At 41.9% G+C, this 16,907-nt stretch overlaps 2 protein-coding genes across 4 annotated transcripts in view; one reads left to right on the top strand and one right to left on the bottom strand.

Moving 5' to 3' along the window:
- Window positions 1-16,907, top strand: part of CHD6 (chromodomain helicase DNA binding protein 6) — a 212,693-nt gene that overhangs the window by 57,033 nt on the left and 138,753 nt on the right. For 2 of the 3 annotated variants that reach the window (XM_004272856.4, XM_033433749.2), the window contains one exon: window positions 8,272-8,328. In XM_004272856.4, the coding sequence (XP_004272904.1) occupies window positions 8,296-8,328 (33 nt within the window). In that variant the 5' untranslated portion in view covers window positions 8,272-8,295. Of the gene's footprint in view, window positions 1-2,245; window positions 2,721-8,271; window positions 8,329-16,907 lie in introns of those variants that run through there. The other variant, XM_049699558.1, reaches the window with a different exon arrangement.
- On the bottom strand, window positions 13,810-15,270 carry LOC101282825 (cytotoxic granule associated RNA binding protein TIA1-like). Its single transcript, XM_049699563.1, is given in 2 exon segments — window positions 13,810-14,247; window positions 14,250-15,270. Coding segments are annotated over 2 exon segments (1,035 nt in total). The 5' UTR covers window positions 15,256-15,270; the 3' UTR covers window positions 13,810-14,218.

The following is a 16,907-nucleotide window of genomic DNA, read 5'->3' on the forward strand; positions in this document are numbered from 1 at the left end:
ATCGGCAGGCGAACTCTCAACCACTGCGCCACCAGGGAAGCCCTATTTTACTCTTTTTGATGTGATTGTATTTTCTTAATTTCTCTTTCTGATAGATCATTATTAGTGGATAGGAATGCTATAGATTTCTATTATTAATTTTATATCCTGCAACTTCACTGAATTCATTTACTAGTTCTAATGGGTTTTTGTTGGAATCTGCAGGGTTTTCTATATGTAGTATCATGTCATCTGCAAATAGTGATAGTTTTACTTTCCAGTTTGTTTTTTAAAAGTTCTACTGAAGGTCCAGGCAAGGCTCATGTTGGGCTAGCTTGGGTCATATGTTCTTTTTTTTGTTTTTTAATAAATTTATTTATTTTTGGCTGAGTTGGGGCTTTGTTGCTGTGCTCGGGCTTTCTCTAGTTGTAGCCAGTGAGGGCTACTCTTTGTTGTGGTGTGCGGGCTTCTTATTGCTGTGGCTTCTGTTGTTGCGGAGCACGGGCTCTAGGCGCGCGGACTTCAGTAGTTGTGGCTTGTGGGCTCAGTAGTTGTGACTCGCGGGCTTAATTGCTGCGCGGCATGTGGGATCTTCCCGGACCACGGCTCGAACCAATGTGTCCCCTGCATTGGCAGGTGTACTCTTAACCACTTTGCCATCAGGGAAGCTCCTTTCCAATTTGGATGCCTTTTATTTCTTTTTCTAGTCTGATTGCTATGGCTAGGACTTCCAATACTATATTGAATAAAAGTGGCGAGAGTGGGCATCCTTGTCTTGTTCCTGATCTAAGAGGAAATGCTTTTAGCTTTTCACTGTTGAGTATGATATTAGCTGTGGGTTTGTCATATATGGCCTCTATTATGTTGAGGTATGTTCCTTCTGTGCCCACTTTGTTGAGAGTTTTATCATGAGTGAATGTTGAATCTTGTCAAAAGCTTTCTTTGCATCTATTGAGATTATCCTATGATTTTTATCCTTCGTTTTGTTAATGCGGTATATCACTGTTGTTTAGAAATATTTTGGAAAGTAGTAGAAAGAATAGCTACAGATCTGCCTCTGGGAAGAGTGAGTCAGGAATGGCGGGGAGTAGAGTCAGGGGAATATTTTTTGCTTTAAGCTTTATATTTTTGAATTCTTAAGCTAAGTACATTTTTACTTTGAAAAGGTATGAATGATGAATGCTGAGAAATTGGACTAAAAGAACAGAATAAACAGGAAAGGAAAAAAGATAGAGGCCACCAATTATGATGAAGAAAGTAGGAGCTCAAAGCCTTTTCTGTAAACATAGCTTTCCCATTTATTCACTCACTCATTCCACAGATAGTCATTTATGAGTCCAAATGTCAGGCACTGAGCCTGCTGCTGCAGGACAGAGTCCCTTCCCCAGAGGGTGCTTAGGCCTTTAGCCGATGGCATGCACAGACAGGGAAAAGATGACATGGTGATATAGCTGCTATGGCTTGGTGCTTCTCACGAGTTGCTTTCAGGGTTTAGGTAAGTCGGGTAAGACATCCCGGAGAACATGACACCAGAGTTGAGTTTCGAAGGATAAGAGACAGGAGTGGAAGGACAGTGGAAGGATTTCCCTGGTGAGGCATAGCTTGAACCTCAAGTATTCAGTACAGTTGGGTGAATGGTGGAAGGTAACATCAGAGCAGCAGACTTGGAATAGAGGCCAGATCGCTTATGCAGGGCTCTGTGCCATGAGGAATTTGTTTTCCTTTTTGAAGACACTGCAGAGATATGATCTGATTTTGTTTATACTTTAGGAAAACATACTCTTGGTCCAATGAGGGTAATGGCATGAGGGTAGAAGGTACTTAGAGTAGAGACACTTAGGAGGCTAGAGCTGGTAAAAAAAAAAATCCCCCTGCCAAAAAAGTGGTAATAAACTAAAGAGGTGGACTGGGGAGGAACCACGGGATTCAGGAATTAGGAAGGAGTTAAGGGAAAGGGAAGTAGTTAAGGATGACTGAACTCTGGGCTGGGTGGCAGGTCATGGGAATCTAGCCTCTAGTGGGGGACATAGGAGCAGGTGTGTGTGTGTAAAGGCAGCACTGAGTTGTGGGGTTTTTTTGTGGCATCTGTGGAATACCTAATTGGAACTGGCCAGGATGTGGATGGACATGCCTACCTGGAGGTCAGAAGGAGGACTTGGATTTGGAAATGTGCAGTGGTCCTGGTGTAGAGTTGAAGTCTGGGAGTTGAGTGGAGAACTCAGGGAGCCCTTGTGGTATTAAGCGTGTTTAGCCCTGGGGGCACTGACATTTAAGGGTTAGGCCTTATAATAGGAGGAGCCTATGGAGGAAGCTGAGCTTTGGAGGCCTGCAGTCAGAGGCAGGGCAGGAGAGAATGGCTTCCAAGAAACCAGTGAGACGAGAATTTTAAAAGGAGGAAATGGTCCATAGTTTAAAGTACTGCAAGGAAGTCAGGCTAAAGCCTTGGATTTGGCAGCTAGGGAGTCATTGCTAAGAACAGCTTTAGGGAAGTAATATGGGAGGAAGTGAAAATGCAGGTGTGGGATTTGTTGGTATAGTTACTGTTCTGAGATAGAGTTGAGCCTGTTTCTTTGTTGAGAGAAGAGCTGTAGAAAGAGAGAGGCTTAGTGATGATTTAAGGAAGTGATTCTTCATGGAACAGATGTTTATGGAGCACCTGTTATGAGCCCAGTGCTGGTCCAGACTCAGGAAGTACAGCACGAACAAAACAAAGCTTACACTCGTGTGTGTGCGTCTCACAGGTAATAAATTTATAGTCAGCTAGACATAATATAATGTCAGGTAGCAACAAGTGCCAGGATTCTTCAGCTAAACTGGGCTGAGAAGATAAGAGAGTGCGGGCGGGGGTGGGGGGAGTAGCGTGGCTGGGGAAGACTTCAGGGGTTGGGTGAAGGCTGAGGGGCAGCCTAAACGAAACGAGGAGAGACTGACTGCAAAGTGATCCAGAGGCTGAGGTGGCTGAGAAGTGGGAGAGGATGGACCCCCAGTACTGATGGAAGGGTAGTTGTCCTCAGGAGAGGGGGCCACCTTCTCTCCTGACCCTGGCAGGAAGCCCACAGGACAGGCGACACTAGAGGCTGCCAGACAGCTCACGTGCACCGTGCGACAGACACTGGATTCTGAGCCCTTTACGTTCTGATGCTCTCTGAGGTGTGGGTTTTGTCACCCTTTTTTATAGGTGAGGAAACAAAGTCTGGAAGAGGGTTTACCGGCTCTGGCTCATCGTCCTTAGAGCCTGGATCTCCTCTGCTTTTTGGCACTTCAGAACCTTGCTGTTACCCTCCCGTGGGCTGCTTCTGGCCTAGCAAAGGACGGAGATAAATCTGTGCAGTTTGTGCAGGTTGGGTGGGGAGGTGGGAAGTGAGAAGTTGAGGGATACCCCGTCCGTCGGACCCTCTTTGTGGTCCAGGATGTCTGTCCCGAGTCTCGGTAAGAGGTGGCCCCTAGGAGCTCCTCGCTGCCTTCTTGATTTGCTTTTCTCAGGTGGGTTGTTATTCCCCATGTCCTGTGCCTGCTCCCTTCTCACATCCCCACACCCCCCGCCAGCACTGTGGGATTGCCTCATTTGTGCCTGCTGCCGTAAGGGGGGCATGAATTGATGATAAAAGTACATGGTTATTGTGGAAAATTGGAGGTAGATCTGATTTTTGAAGTAGCTTCCCACTTACTCTCTGTCCCAAAGTGCCTGATAGTGTGGAAGGGATTTGGTGGCCTGTTAACAGCGAAGGTCCCCATCCCTCCTGCCGTCAGCTGTGTCTTCTGCTGTCCCTGTGGATATAAGGACCATGGCAGGGTCTGCTGTGTGTGCACTTGTCCATGTTTCCGTAAACACACACTCTGGTAATGAAATAGACCCCAGGTGGCAGAATTCTCCAGATAGAGTAAATTTAAATAATTTCCGTAAATGAATGGTAAAGTGGTGTGTACATGATGTTTTATTATTTTTTAAGTGTCCATAACACAGCACTGAGGAACTTGGAAATGGCGCAGGCACTGGGGCAGAATTTTTGAACTGGAAAGAGAAAAAGTAATAAATTTCAAAATATTATTATTGAAACCTGGCACCCATTTTCCTTAATTGAAGCATCGTGAGGTAGGTGAGTGTAAGAAGGAATGGGAATTTTTATATTGTTTGCTTTTTATATTAGCAGCTAACCTTCTTGTGAAGGTAATTAATGCTACTTTCATACATAAGCATTGAAAGGCAGTGAGGAGTCCTCCCAGTTTTCATGTAATTCAGAAATTACACACTTTTTTTTTTTACATACACTTTTTCCTCTTAACAAATTTCCTGGTTTGTCCACACAGTTAGGAGTTTCAGAATATATTTGTATTATGCTTCTAATTAAGTTGTGGGACTCTGAAATTACTGTTTTAATTTTTACTTTATCGAGCCCGAAAGATCTCTCCAATCACAACTTTTGGGTGATGGCAGCACAGCAGCAGAGGCTCCATGTCCAGTGGTGTGCAGAAGTACCTGCTTTAGGGTATATCTGGTCCTCCATTCCTGCTACATAACATTTAGCTTCACGAAAAGACTAGGTGGTTTTGTATTTTTTAAACGTGTGTCATCAAAGAGGTAAAAAAAAAAAAAAAGTAGAGGTAACTGAAGAGAGAGTGCATTGTAAACTACTAGGTGCTATTTGGAGAAATAAAAGTCAACAAAATGTTCATTGAACACCTACTGATTTTTTAAAAAATATTTAATTTAATTTATTTATTTGGTTGCGCTGGGTCTTTGTTGCGGCAGGTGGGCCCCTTAGTTGTGGCTTGCCTGCTCCTTAGTTACACACGTGCATTCATTAGTTGTGGCTGGCAGGTTCATTAGTTGCGGCTCTCAGGCTCCTTAGTTTGCAGCATGCACGTGGCATCTAGTTCCCTGACCAGGGGTTGAACCCAGGCCTCCTGCATTGGGAGCTCAGAGTCTTAACCACTGCGCCACCAGGGAAGTCCCTATTGATGTTGTTTGTATCTGTTATCTTGTGGAGTGGCTGTGAGCTGGTGTGTAGCTGTCCATCCAGGTGCTAGAGATGGTTTCACAGTAACAATGTGAAGTTGGCCAAAGACTGCTTCCAGTGAACTAGAGCAGTTATTCTTACAGTATCATCACTGGGATGCACTTGGATTTCACACACACTGTCTCTCTCAGAGAATCGGGTGGGGGTTATCTGTGCAGCGTGAATATCCCTGAGGGTGCAGGTGGCAGTATCTTGCATGTGAACAGATGGTGGGGGGCGGTAAGATTTGGTTTAGAATCTTTCACCCAGCTCTTTTCCTCCAACCCTTGTCTCTGCTGAGTAACCACATTCCAGCCACACTTGCGTCAGCCTCTTCCCAGTCTTTCCAGCTTGTGCTCATGTGCCGTCTCTGATCTTCCCAGGCCCTGTGATGACACGGGCCCAGGGAATGGTGGGCCCGTGTGACCTCCATGGCCCTCTGCAGTGCCTGAGCTCTGCTGTGACGGGCGTTTTCACGTTGTGCCCTACCTCACCGCTGAGCTTCCTCTCAGCTTTATTTCCTGCTGGCTTATTTCCTTGGGATGGATCCCTGAAAGCGGAACTGGCAGATCAATGGACTGTGGCAGTTCATAGATCTAGTGGCATGTTGCCTGAGTGCTTTCAGAAAGCCTGAAACAATGAAAGGTGCCATCCGCAAGGACCAGGGTCCACAGTGTTCCCCGCGTTCCTGGCAGTGTCGGGGCCCCGTCTTATTTGCATGCTAGTTTGTGGTACTTGATCAGAAATTGTGTTTTTTGGTGTCTCTATTGCATTATACTTGATTTTTTTTATAAATTAAAAAGTAATTTTTATTGGCACTGGACTTTTTCTGTGTTTTGTAAATGATTGATTTCATTTTGTCGGGTAGAATTTTATTTGAGTGTATGTGCCTGGTTATTTATAATATCCCTTTTTATTCGCCAGAATTTATTTTCCAAACTTCTTTCTTCGTTTCAGAGTTTGTGGCAGTTTGTGATAGTTGAGAGTGTTGGTTTTCTGGGGTCTGATAATTTGACATTGAGAGAGAAAGAAGATAAACTTGTACTAACATAGTTTACCTAGTGCCGACTCCACTGTAATGGAGTTTAGGTGGTAAAATTCTTTGAACTGCCCTGATTCAGAGCCCTCCCCTTGCCATTTCTCAGGAATCTCTGGTTTTCTTGAGGTAATTGCTCGATCACATGCTAGTCCTCACACTGATCCTTAGAAGCACTGTTTGCTGACTTTCCCTTTTCTTGATTTGGCCAGTCCTTCTCTGCCCTCCTCTCCTTCCCCCTTGGTCTAGGCCCCGCCTGCGCCCACTTTGCAGCTTGTTACCTCCTTGGATGCTATGCTCTTTGCAAGCAGCAATATCCTGGTAGCATTTTGTCCTTTTAATAGAAAATGCTTCTGACTCTTGGAGGAAAAAACCCCTAAAGTTACCAGACTTTAAACTGGTAAACTGTAATTGTGGCCCCAGGGATGATTGAAATCCTTCATTTTTCTCAGTTGCATCATACACACCATGAGCCCACTTAGAAGGTGGGACTGTCTCACTTTAAAGTTCTCCTTGATGCCTGCACATCACATTCATTTGGATATGAGAAATAATTATAACATAAGGATAATTGTGTGCCTCTGGGATGTTTTCCTAGCTCTCTGGGATGTCCAGGAAGTCAAAGTAAACAATAAATATGAGGTGGTGTCTACATCCAGACTAGAACCGGAAACCGGGATACTATGATCCTTCCATTGTTTGTCTGTGGGGAAGGTGAGAGTGAGTGATTCAGGCAGCCCCAAGTTCTGGGTTTCCTAAAATAGCGTTCTTTCTGTTCCCTGGGATGCCCTTAGTGCACTTCAGTGACCTCTCAAGCCACTTGCTGAGCCCTTGTTGCTATGGTGCTGAAAAGTCATTTATGAGAAAAAGTTCAGGTGTCATCATGGGCATTACGGTTGGAGTGGGGATGGGGCTTAAGTCCTGGGTACAGTAAAATCACTTAAAAAGATCATATGAGGGCTTCCCTGGTAGTGCAGTGGTTGAGAATCCGCCTGCCAGTGCAGGGGACACGGGTTCGAGCCCTGGTCCAGGAAGATCCCACATGCTGCGGAGCAGCTAAGCCTGTGCACCACAGCTACTGAGCATGCACTCTGGAGCCCACGAGCCACAACTACTGAGCCTGCGTGCCTAGAGCCCATTCTCCGCAACAAGAGAAGCCACTGCAATGAGAAGCATGCGCACCTCAACAAAGAGTATCCCCCCGCTTGCTGCAACTAAAGAAAGCCCATGCGCAGCAACGAAGACCCAGCACAGCCAAAAATAAAAGAAGTAAATTTATTTTTTTAAAAAGAGATCATGTGAAATATTGGAATGGAACTTATTTTGTCAGTTTAAAGTGCACATGGTTTAAAACATCAAGTAATGTAGGAGAGCTTATGATGAAATGCAAGGGTGCCCTGTCCTGTCTCACACCAGCTCCTCTCTCCTTCAAGACAACGACTTTTAACTCTTTTAGCTCTATTTTATTGTGTATATTTCTTTTTATTTATTTATTTATTTTTGGCTGCGTTGGGTCTTCATTGCTGCACGCGGGCTTTCTCTAGTTGCTGCGAGCGGGGGCTTCTGCGGGGGCTTCTCACTGCGGTGGCTTCTCTTGTTGCGGAGCACCGGCTCTAGGCATGCGGGCTTCAGTAGTTGTGGCACATGGGCTCAGCAGTTGTGGCTCGCGGGCTCTAGAGCGTGGGCTCAGTAGTTGTAGCGCATGGGCTTAGTTGCTCTGCTGCATGTGGGATCTTCCCCAACCAGGGCTCAAACCCGTGTCCCCTGCATTGCCAGGCAGATTTTTAACCACTGCACCATGAGGGAGGCCCATATTGTGTATATTTCTATTTCTTGATTTCCAGTTGTAGATACTACTTACTGATTTTCTTCCAAAAGAAATGAGGTCTTTGCTTAGTTCTACCCCCTCTCCACCCCCCTCAATCTAGTCATGTCATTATTTTTGGCTCCTCTTTTAATTTCCTTCTTAATTTAATATGCCAGCATCTTTTATAACTTGTTTTATCTACAAAGACAGTATCTTTTTGACTCCACTCCATCTGGAGCAAAACACTAGGGTTCAGGATGGGAGAAGGTAGGTTTAGACCTATATGTAGGCCTCTGGGGGGTGCTGGGCTAGAAGACCACTAATTGTAAGTGTTCTGGAGAAGTAATCCTCTATTCTGTGTTTTCCTCATGTGTCGCAGCTTAATCTTGAGATAATCTAAAATGTTTCATTTTGGATTTTAGCATAATCTTTGCCTTTTTTATGTTTTACAGAAATAAAATAATTGCCTTTAATAGATGATAATGAAAATACAGAAGAAAGAGAAGCAGGTAAGTGGTCACATATCTTCTAAGGGAATGCATCCAGCATACACTGGTGCTTTTTTACAAGAGGAGATGCTGGCAGTTTGGGCTTATCTCCTAGCCTCTGCTGCCTGTTTCCCATTCTCCACGTGGTAACTGAGAGCTCTGTTCTGAATGACTTAATATATAGATTTTTACTATGCACAGGTCAGCTCTATATAGGAATAAATGTAATGAAGATTGTAGATCAGAATATTATTCAAAATTAGCTATGCGGAAGAGAAATAGCTTACCAAGTTTTTATAAAGGGAGAAGTGATCCCTTCTTTATAGTTAACATATTTATTATTTTCGATGTTTGGTTAAACTAAAAGCATTCACTTACAGAATTCTTATTTATCATGATGTGCTGAAGTTTTCTCCTGTAGAAAATAGTGAACTAATTGGAAGTTTGTCCCTGCAGAAAATAGTGAACATTAACTGTTTGGCATTTGGTTTCCTGGAGGGGAGTTGATAAAAACATTTGGCCCTTGTGACGCATCCTACTAAAATCTTTTTCCTTAGTTGGTATTTATGTGTTCCAGGTGATTACGTTTTCAGAGGATCCCAGAGACCTAAACCAGTGTGGCTCAGGGAGGTGAGATGAGGGGACCTGCCTCTGTCTCTTAGAAACAGGCTGTCTCTGATGGGCTGGTTTTCCTTTTACAGAATTGAATGACAACCTGGTAACTGGGGAGATCTGAATCCCTGCCCTTCAGCTGGGACCCTATGCAGAGAGGTTGGGTGGGACCAGCCACTTTCCTCTCTGCTTGTAGAGCACTGAGTAGTCGGATACAGGGTGACCTAGGGATATGGTTACAAGGACTACCGTCTGTTCTGTTCCCAGTGGATAGGTCCTTGTGAAACCAAAACAAAATGGCCTGTTTGGGGAAAGAATTGAGTCACCTGCTGCTAATTTTAATAAGAAGAGCAGTGCCTAAACACTATCTACACGCTGATTTCCTCCTGTCCTGGCTCTGTAGAGTCAAAAGTTAGTACACAAACACTGTAGAGAGTGCAGTGCCATCTGCCAGGATTTTACCCTATGGATATACTCAGACGGGTGTGTAGGTTTCATTGCGACTTTGTTTATTATAGCGAAAATGGAAACGAACTTAAATGTCCGTCAAAAAGGAGACTACAGGCGTGCCTCATTTTACTGTGCAGGTATTACATTTTTTACAAATTGAAGGCTTGTGGCAGCTCTGCCTTGAGTAGGGCTATCAGCACCATTTTTCCAACAGCATTTGCTCACTTCATGTCTCGGTGTCACATTTTGGTAATTCTCTCAGTATTTTGGAACTTTTTATTATTATTATATTTGCTGTGGTGATCTGTGATCCGTGATCTTTGGTGTTACTATCGTAATTGTTTTGGGGTGAACTTCACTGATAAATGTCTGTGACTGCTCCACCAACTGACTGGCTGTTCCTCCATCTTTCACCTTCTCCTCCGGTTTCTGAGCCCAGGAAACAACCATTCCTTGAGACACAACAATATGGAAGTTAGGCCGCTTAATAACCCTACAGTGGCCTCTAGGTGTTCAAGTGAAAGGACCAGTTGCTCGGCTCTCACTTTCGATCAAAAGCTAAAGGTGATTAAGTTTAGTGAAAAAGGCACATGGAAAGCAGAGAGAGGCTGCAAGCGAGGCCTCTTGTGCTAAACAGTTTAGCCAAGTTGCGGATGCAAAGGAAGAATTCTTGAAGGAAATTAAAAGTGCCGTTCCAGTGAACACGCAAATAAGAAAGCACAACAGCCTTATTGCTGACATGGAGATAGTTTGAGTGGTCTGGATAGAAGATCAGACAAATCACACCATTCTCTTAAGTCAAAGCCTAATCCAGAGCAAGGCCCTAATTCTCTTCAATTCTATGAAGGCTGAGAGAGGTGAGGAAAGTGTAGAAGAAAAGTTTAAAGCTAACAGAGGTTGGTTCATGAGGTTTAAGGAGAGGAGCTGTCTCCATAACCTAAAAGTACAAGGTGAAGCAGCAAGTGCTGATGTAGAAGCTGTAGCAAGTTATCCAGAAGATCTAGCTAAGATAATTAATGAAGGTAGCCACACTAAACAACAGATTTTCAGTTTAGACAAAACAGCCTCCTATTGGAAGAAGATGCCATTTAGGACCTTGATAGCTAGAGAGGGCAAGTCAGTGCCTGTCTTCAAAGGTTCAAAAGACAGGCTGACTCTCTTGTTAGGGGATAATGCAGCTGTTGACTTTTAGGTTGAAGCCAGTGCTCATGTACCATCCTGAAACTACTAGGGCCCATGAGAATTATGCTAAATCTACTCTGCCTATACTCTCTAAATGGAAATTACAAAGCCTGGATGATAGCATATGTGTTTACAACATGGCTTACTGTATGTGTAAGTCCACTGTTGAGGCCTACTGCTCAGAAAAAAAGATTTTCTTTCAAAACATTACGGCTCATTGACAATGCACATGGTCACCCAAGAGCTTTGATGGAGTCGTACAGCGAGATGAATGATGTTTCATGCCTGCTCACACAGCATCCATCTGCAGCCCATGGATCAAGGAGTAATTTTGACTTTCAAATCTTATTATTTAGGACATACATTTTGTAAGGTTGTAGCTGCCATAGATGGTGATTTCTCTGATGGATCTGGGCAAAGTAAGTTGAAAACCTTCTGGAAAGGATTCACCATACTAGATGCCATGAAGAACATTTGTGATTCATGGGAAGAGGTCAAAATGTCAACATTAACAGGAGTTTGGGAGAAGTTGATTCCGACCCTTATGGGTGACTTTGAGGGGTTCAAGACTTCAGTGGAGGAAATAACTTCAGATGTGGTGGAAAAGACAAGAGAACCAGAATTAGTAGTGGAGGCTGAAGATGGGACTGAATTGCTGCCATCTCATGATAAAACTTGAACAGTTGCTTCTTACGGATGTGCATAGAAAGTGGTTCCTTGAGATGGAGTCTACTCCTGGTAAAGATGCTGTGAAGATTGTTGAAATGACAACAAAGGATTTAGAATATTACATAAACTTAGTTGATAAAGCAGCAGCAGGGTTTGAGAGAATTGATTCCAATTTTGAAAGAAGTTCTACTGTGGGTAGAATGCTGTCAAACAGCACTGCATGCTACAGAAAACTGTGCAAGGAAGAGTCCGTTGATGTGGTAAACTTCATTGTTGTCGTATTTTAAGAAATTGCCACAGACACCCCAGCTTCAGCAACCACCACCCTGATCAGTCAGCAGCTGTCAACACCAAGGCAGGACCCTCCACCAGCAAAAGGACTATGACTTGCTGAAGGTTCAGATGATGGTTAGCATTTTTTTTAGCAACAAAGTATTTTTATTTTAATTTTTTAAAATGGAAAACATAAAGGAACGTTAATATCCAGTCAGGGCAAAGAATACTGGATTTAATGACCCATTAAGTGTGAACCACTTTAGGTTCTTCACAGTAACATGTATTTTAAAGTAAAATTTGAATGCATATTGCAGAGAATGAATCCATTTAAAAAACTTTATAATTTCCTTACCTGATACTAATACCAGTATGATTTTTAGACTGTAAATTTTTTAAATGATTTGTTTTAACACTGAGAATAAGATTTAAAGCAAAGTTAGCAATGTTCCTGAATTACAGATTTGTTCAGTAGTAAGCCTTTGAGTAATAGTACTTTCTTCTCAAAAAGTAGTCAGTGTACATTTTAGAATTGTGCAGTAAGAAAATATTGGCTAATAAAAAGTGGTATTACTTGAGATAGTCAAAATGAAAGAAAAACTATACTTTTGCTTGGATTATTTATGCCCAAATAATTTACCCTGCAGTCCACAGATGTATAGGGCATAAAATATTTTTGAATAAGAGAAAAGCGAGGGTCCTAAAATAGGAACATAAACCAGAAGAATCTAAAAACAGCATCCTGTTATTTTATTTTTTGAGTATTTAAGCTGCTTTTGGTTGCATGCCCTGATCTGTAGAAGGTTAATTAACAAGGAAATAAAATTTCCAAGTGTTTAAAAAATTTGCTCATCTTCTATAAAGCAAGTTTTAATGTGTCAACTCTTAAAAAATACACAGTGACTTGATGAAACAGCAGTACAACTGCATAGAATTGAGCTCCAGAGAATTATACATTTATGAGCTGTCTTTCCTGGGCTCTGGTTTACAGGAGTATTGGCTTAGAGACCAGCTTAGAGCCATCTGCTCCTACCTGGAGGATACAGGCCAGGAAACTCTTAGGATTATATGGGCCTTTTCTGTTCCTAAATAAAACACCAGGAGCTCTCTGGTCTTAAAAACAACCGAGCATCCAAATATGTACACTGGGGACCCTTCCCCTTTGTGAGTCAAAGAAGAGGAGAGTTTGTGACTTCTGCTGAAAACAAAACAAAACAAAATCTCCCACAATTCTTCTAAGAGACTGAAATGTACTAGAAATTTCAAAACTAGAACAATGCCATCAAAGATTAAACCTCTGAATGCCACCCCAAAATAATAAAATTGGGACCTCCAGGAAAACAGGTACCAAAAGAATCAAAGTAATGAATGCACTGAGGATTCCCCTCTTTGAAGGCTGTTTAAGGAGGTAGGGTTTCACGGGTTTTTGTTTGTTTATCTTTTGGCCTCTGAACATTTAAAAAATGCTTTGCCCGTCTCGTCATTTAGGCTAATTTTGGAGTTCACAAGAAACCCTAATACTGACATAAGGATATTCTACAGTTTCACAGCTATCATTTGTACATATTAAAATCAAGTTGATTTACTCTTTTTGAGTAAGTATAACTAGAATATGGCAAATTAATATATTTCTTTACATACAACTTTGTGTCTCAAAGTTCTTGAAAAACAAGAGCAGATAACTTTGTATTCAAAGACTACCAAAGTGTGCATTTGATATTTATATGCAAACAAAACCTTATGAATCTCCTGTCAATTCTGCATGATGCCTTTAAGGAGGAAATTACATACAAAGTTGCTAACTGTGCAAAATGTTAAATTGCTAAAACATTTTACATAATGAAATGATACATGTAAATGTAGAAGTTGACACATGAAATTAACATGGGTTCATAAGAACTTATCACATTTCAGAGATTTTCTTTAGTAACAAGTTTTTATTTTTATATTTCCTGTACACAGCAAAGTTTATCACAGAAGGTAACCCTTTTAAACAAATTCAACAGGGAGTTCTTGAGGCACCTTCTCATATAAAACACAAGATGAATGCAATTATCAATCCATCTGAGAAAAGTTTTCAATCTAAAGATCATTTTTTTCCATTTAAGTATATTTTATAGAACTTTGATAAGGCAAGACAAATTGTGAAAAAATGTAGATACAAAAATGATGTAAACTAATATCTTATATTAAAAAACCCCAAAGGGAAAACTGGAGATGGGGCAGCTCAAACAATGCCTATTTCAGAAAAACCTAAAATAGAATTGTGCATAAGCTGAAGATTACAAAGAACTTCTGGACTCGGCACAGTTTGGGTTTTCCTTTTTTCTTTTTTTTTTTTTAGTCTTTATATTACAGGTTTTAAATCATATCGGGAATGCAAACTAGAACTGCCCACTACTTCAGTGGAAAAAGTTCAACATTGTGCAGTTTTCTGCCTCTATTTTTAAAAAGTGGCAGCAATCCCTGCATTTGTATATGAAACAAGGATTTGAGAAACTTTATCAAAAAAGGTAATGAAGGCAAAAATTGGCAGACATCCAGCATATTGTTTCTTTTTAAAACAATGTGGATGGTAATTTCATGATTAAAAAATGAATCTTTTAAATAAATACATTGTATCTGACATTTGCACTGACTGATTTGATAAATCTTTAAGTAAACAAGGGCTTTACTACACTCCCTGTAGCCTTAAGCCACTGGCTTTAGGTTCTGGAGTCCTTTTTCACTGGGTTTCATACACTGCGACTCTGCAGACTGATTAGGCATCATGCTGCCATTCTGTCCTGGAGGCGGCTGCACTCCATAATTTGGTCCCATCCATGGTGCAGAAGACTGTTTAAATCCCTGTTGGTTCCATAGCTGGCCATAAATTCCATATGCAGGTACTTGCCAACCATTAGGCATATACTGGCCAATTTGTTGTGTGTTCCCATACCACTGGCCCCAGTGGCCATAAGCTTGTGGATATCCAATTTGATTCTGCTGTTGCATGGGATTTATCATATCAAGAGTTTCTTTGCCCCAGTAGCATTTCACAACATGGCCTTCAATGGTAGTTCCATTAACAGAAACAACTGCATGTGCTGCACTTTCATGGGAATTGAACCGAACAAAAGAATATCCTTTATATGGAAAGACTCGAAGTTCCATTATTTGTCCAAATGGCGAAAAAGTCTGACGCATTAGTTGTTCTGTTAGCCCAGAAGTGACATCTCCATCATATACAGTACAGTTGCTTGGACTAGACTGATTTACGACCTCATCATATGATAGCTGTTTGGTGTTTGACTCATATGTACTCTTTGGAACTGGAGGCTTTCGGGTTGCCCAGTTAGTTCTGATTTGTCTTCCACCAAGCCACTGGCCACCCATCTGTTGAATGGAGTTTTCAGCATCCCATCTGTTGAAAAAGGAGACAAAGCCATATTCCTTAGACTTCCCTGTTGCCATGTCTTTTACCACTTGGGCATCTGATATTCTTCCAAATGGTGCAAAAGCAGCTTTTGTATCTTCAGTTGTAATTTCTGGACTGAGATCACCAACAAAGACATGGAAATGACCTTGTGAACGCTGTGTGCTAACAACGGTACTACTGCTTGTATCCTCCTTTTGACTGCTGTGGGTTGTTGCCCACTTCACTTTGACTTCCTTACCCATTATCTTCCACCCATTCATAGCAGCTAGTGCTACAGCTGCATGACGACGCTCATAAAACTCTGCAAAACAATATGGATCATTTCCAGCTGTATCCATAATCATTCTGGAGAATTAAAGCTTCTGTCACATCTCAGGAAAGCTTACCGACATACAGAGTCTTAGGCATTTAGTCCTTCATGGCTGCTGCTGTCGCGGTGGCGCCTCCGGGTCCAGCTCTCTACCCTTTACTACCTCACAAATCTTTTGAGCGGCCATGGCTGCAAAATGGCGGAGTTTCTCGGCCAACTAGAGGTTACTGCGTCCCCTTCTTCAGCAGCAATTACACTAAACCGCCCAGCCCAGCGCGAACAACAAAGCCTCGGGTCAAGATGGCGGTGAGCCGGGCACCTTAGAGCAGCCCGGGAAGTGACCCGGACCGTGCAGGCGCAGAAGAATCTTGCACTTTGGACCTCCTGTTATTTAATTTTTTTAAATCGGAGTACAGTGTCAAGCAATAAGATATTTTTAAATTAAGGTATGTAGATTTTTTTTTTAGACATAGTGCTAGTGCACACTTAATAGACTACAGTATAGTATAAACATAACTTTTGTATGTACCTGTAAACCAAAAAATTTGTGTGACTCACTTTACTACAGTATTTGCTTTATTGTGGTGGTCTGGAACTGAACCTGCAATATCTGTGAGGTAGGCCTGTATATACATCATAGCACATCTACCTAGTGGAATATTTTGCTGCTGTTAAAAATAACACATTACTGAAGAGAATCCCAAGCCCTCGAAACTACTGTCATTTATGATACATGGGCAGATTTTTATTTCTTAAAACAATCTGCAAATTTAATTTTTTAAACATTATTTAAGGTAAGCTTTCATTTCAATAAAAACATTCTTTACCAAAATTATCCCAACATGAATTTAGGTTCTTTTCTTTTCAAAGTTCATATTGAGACCTTTGGTATGTCAGCCAGTTATTACGTAACGTCAGTGAGATGGTTTTCATTTACACCTCATAGTATATGTTGATGAGCAGGGCAGAGTTTTTATTTAAAAGTTAATATTAGATAGGTGGAGGGGCAAGTTAATGAAGTGGAGGAGTTGATCCTGCTTCTCTTATAGGTACTGGTGACGGGCCATACCGACGACTGAACTGCAAGACGTTGCTGAGCATGCTAAAGCAATCCACGGGCTCTAAAACCTATCTTGTGACATAGCTTAACATATTTTTGTTTTTCTTGTTCTAATTCATTTTGTGCTCTGAAACATATACTTGAGAGGCCAGAGCAAAGTGATCAGGATGATAAAAGAATGTTGACTCATTCAACATGAGGTATGATAGATGAAACTAAGATTACGTAGCCTGAAGAAGGGAATATTTAAAAGTGTCTCTTGCAAAAGAGGTTGACTGTGTCTGTTGCTGGACCTGTAGGTGAGAATGGAGAGTTATAGGGGGACAGGCTTTAGCTCCATCTGAAGAAGACCGTCCTGAGAAGTTGAGCTGCCCAGCTGTGGCCTGCACCTTGTGGGCACTAAGCTCCCCACTCCTGGGAGAGACTGGAAAGCTGTTTGTTTGTGTGTCAGAGGCCAGGAAGTGGGCGTTTGGCCCAGATGACCTTAGTGGTACATCCTGACTAGAATCCTAGGGTTTACCAGGGCATTTATGTATGGCATTTATCTGTGGTATCAACATAAATAGTAGTCTAAGTAGATACAATTTTTAATTAAAATATTACATAATAGTTATATATTACATAGT

This window comes from Orcinus orca, chromosome 16 (genome assembly GCF_937001465.1).
Source record: "Orcinus orca chromosome 16, mOrcOrc1.1, whole genome shotgun sequence".
Taxonomy (NCBI): domain Eukaryota; kingdom Metazoa; phylum Chordata; class Mammalia; order Artiodactyla; family Delphinidae; genus Orcinus; species Orcinus orca.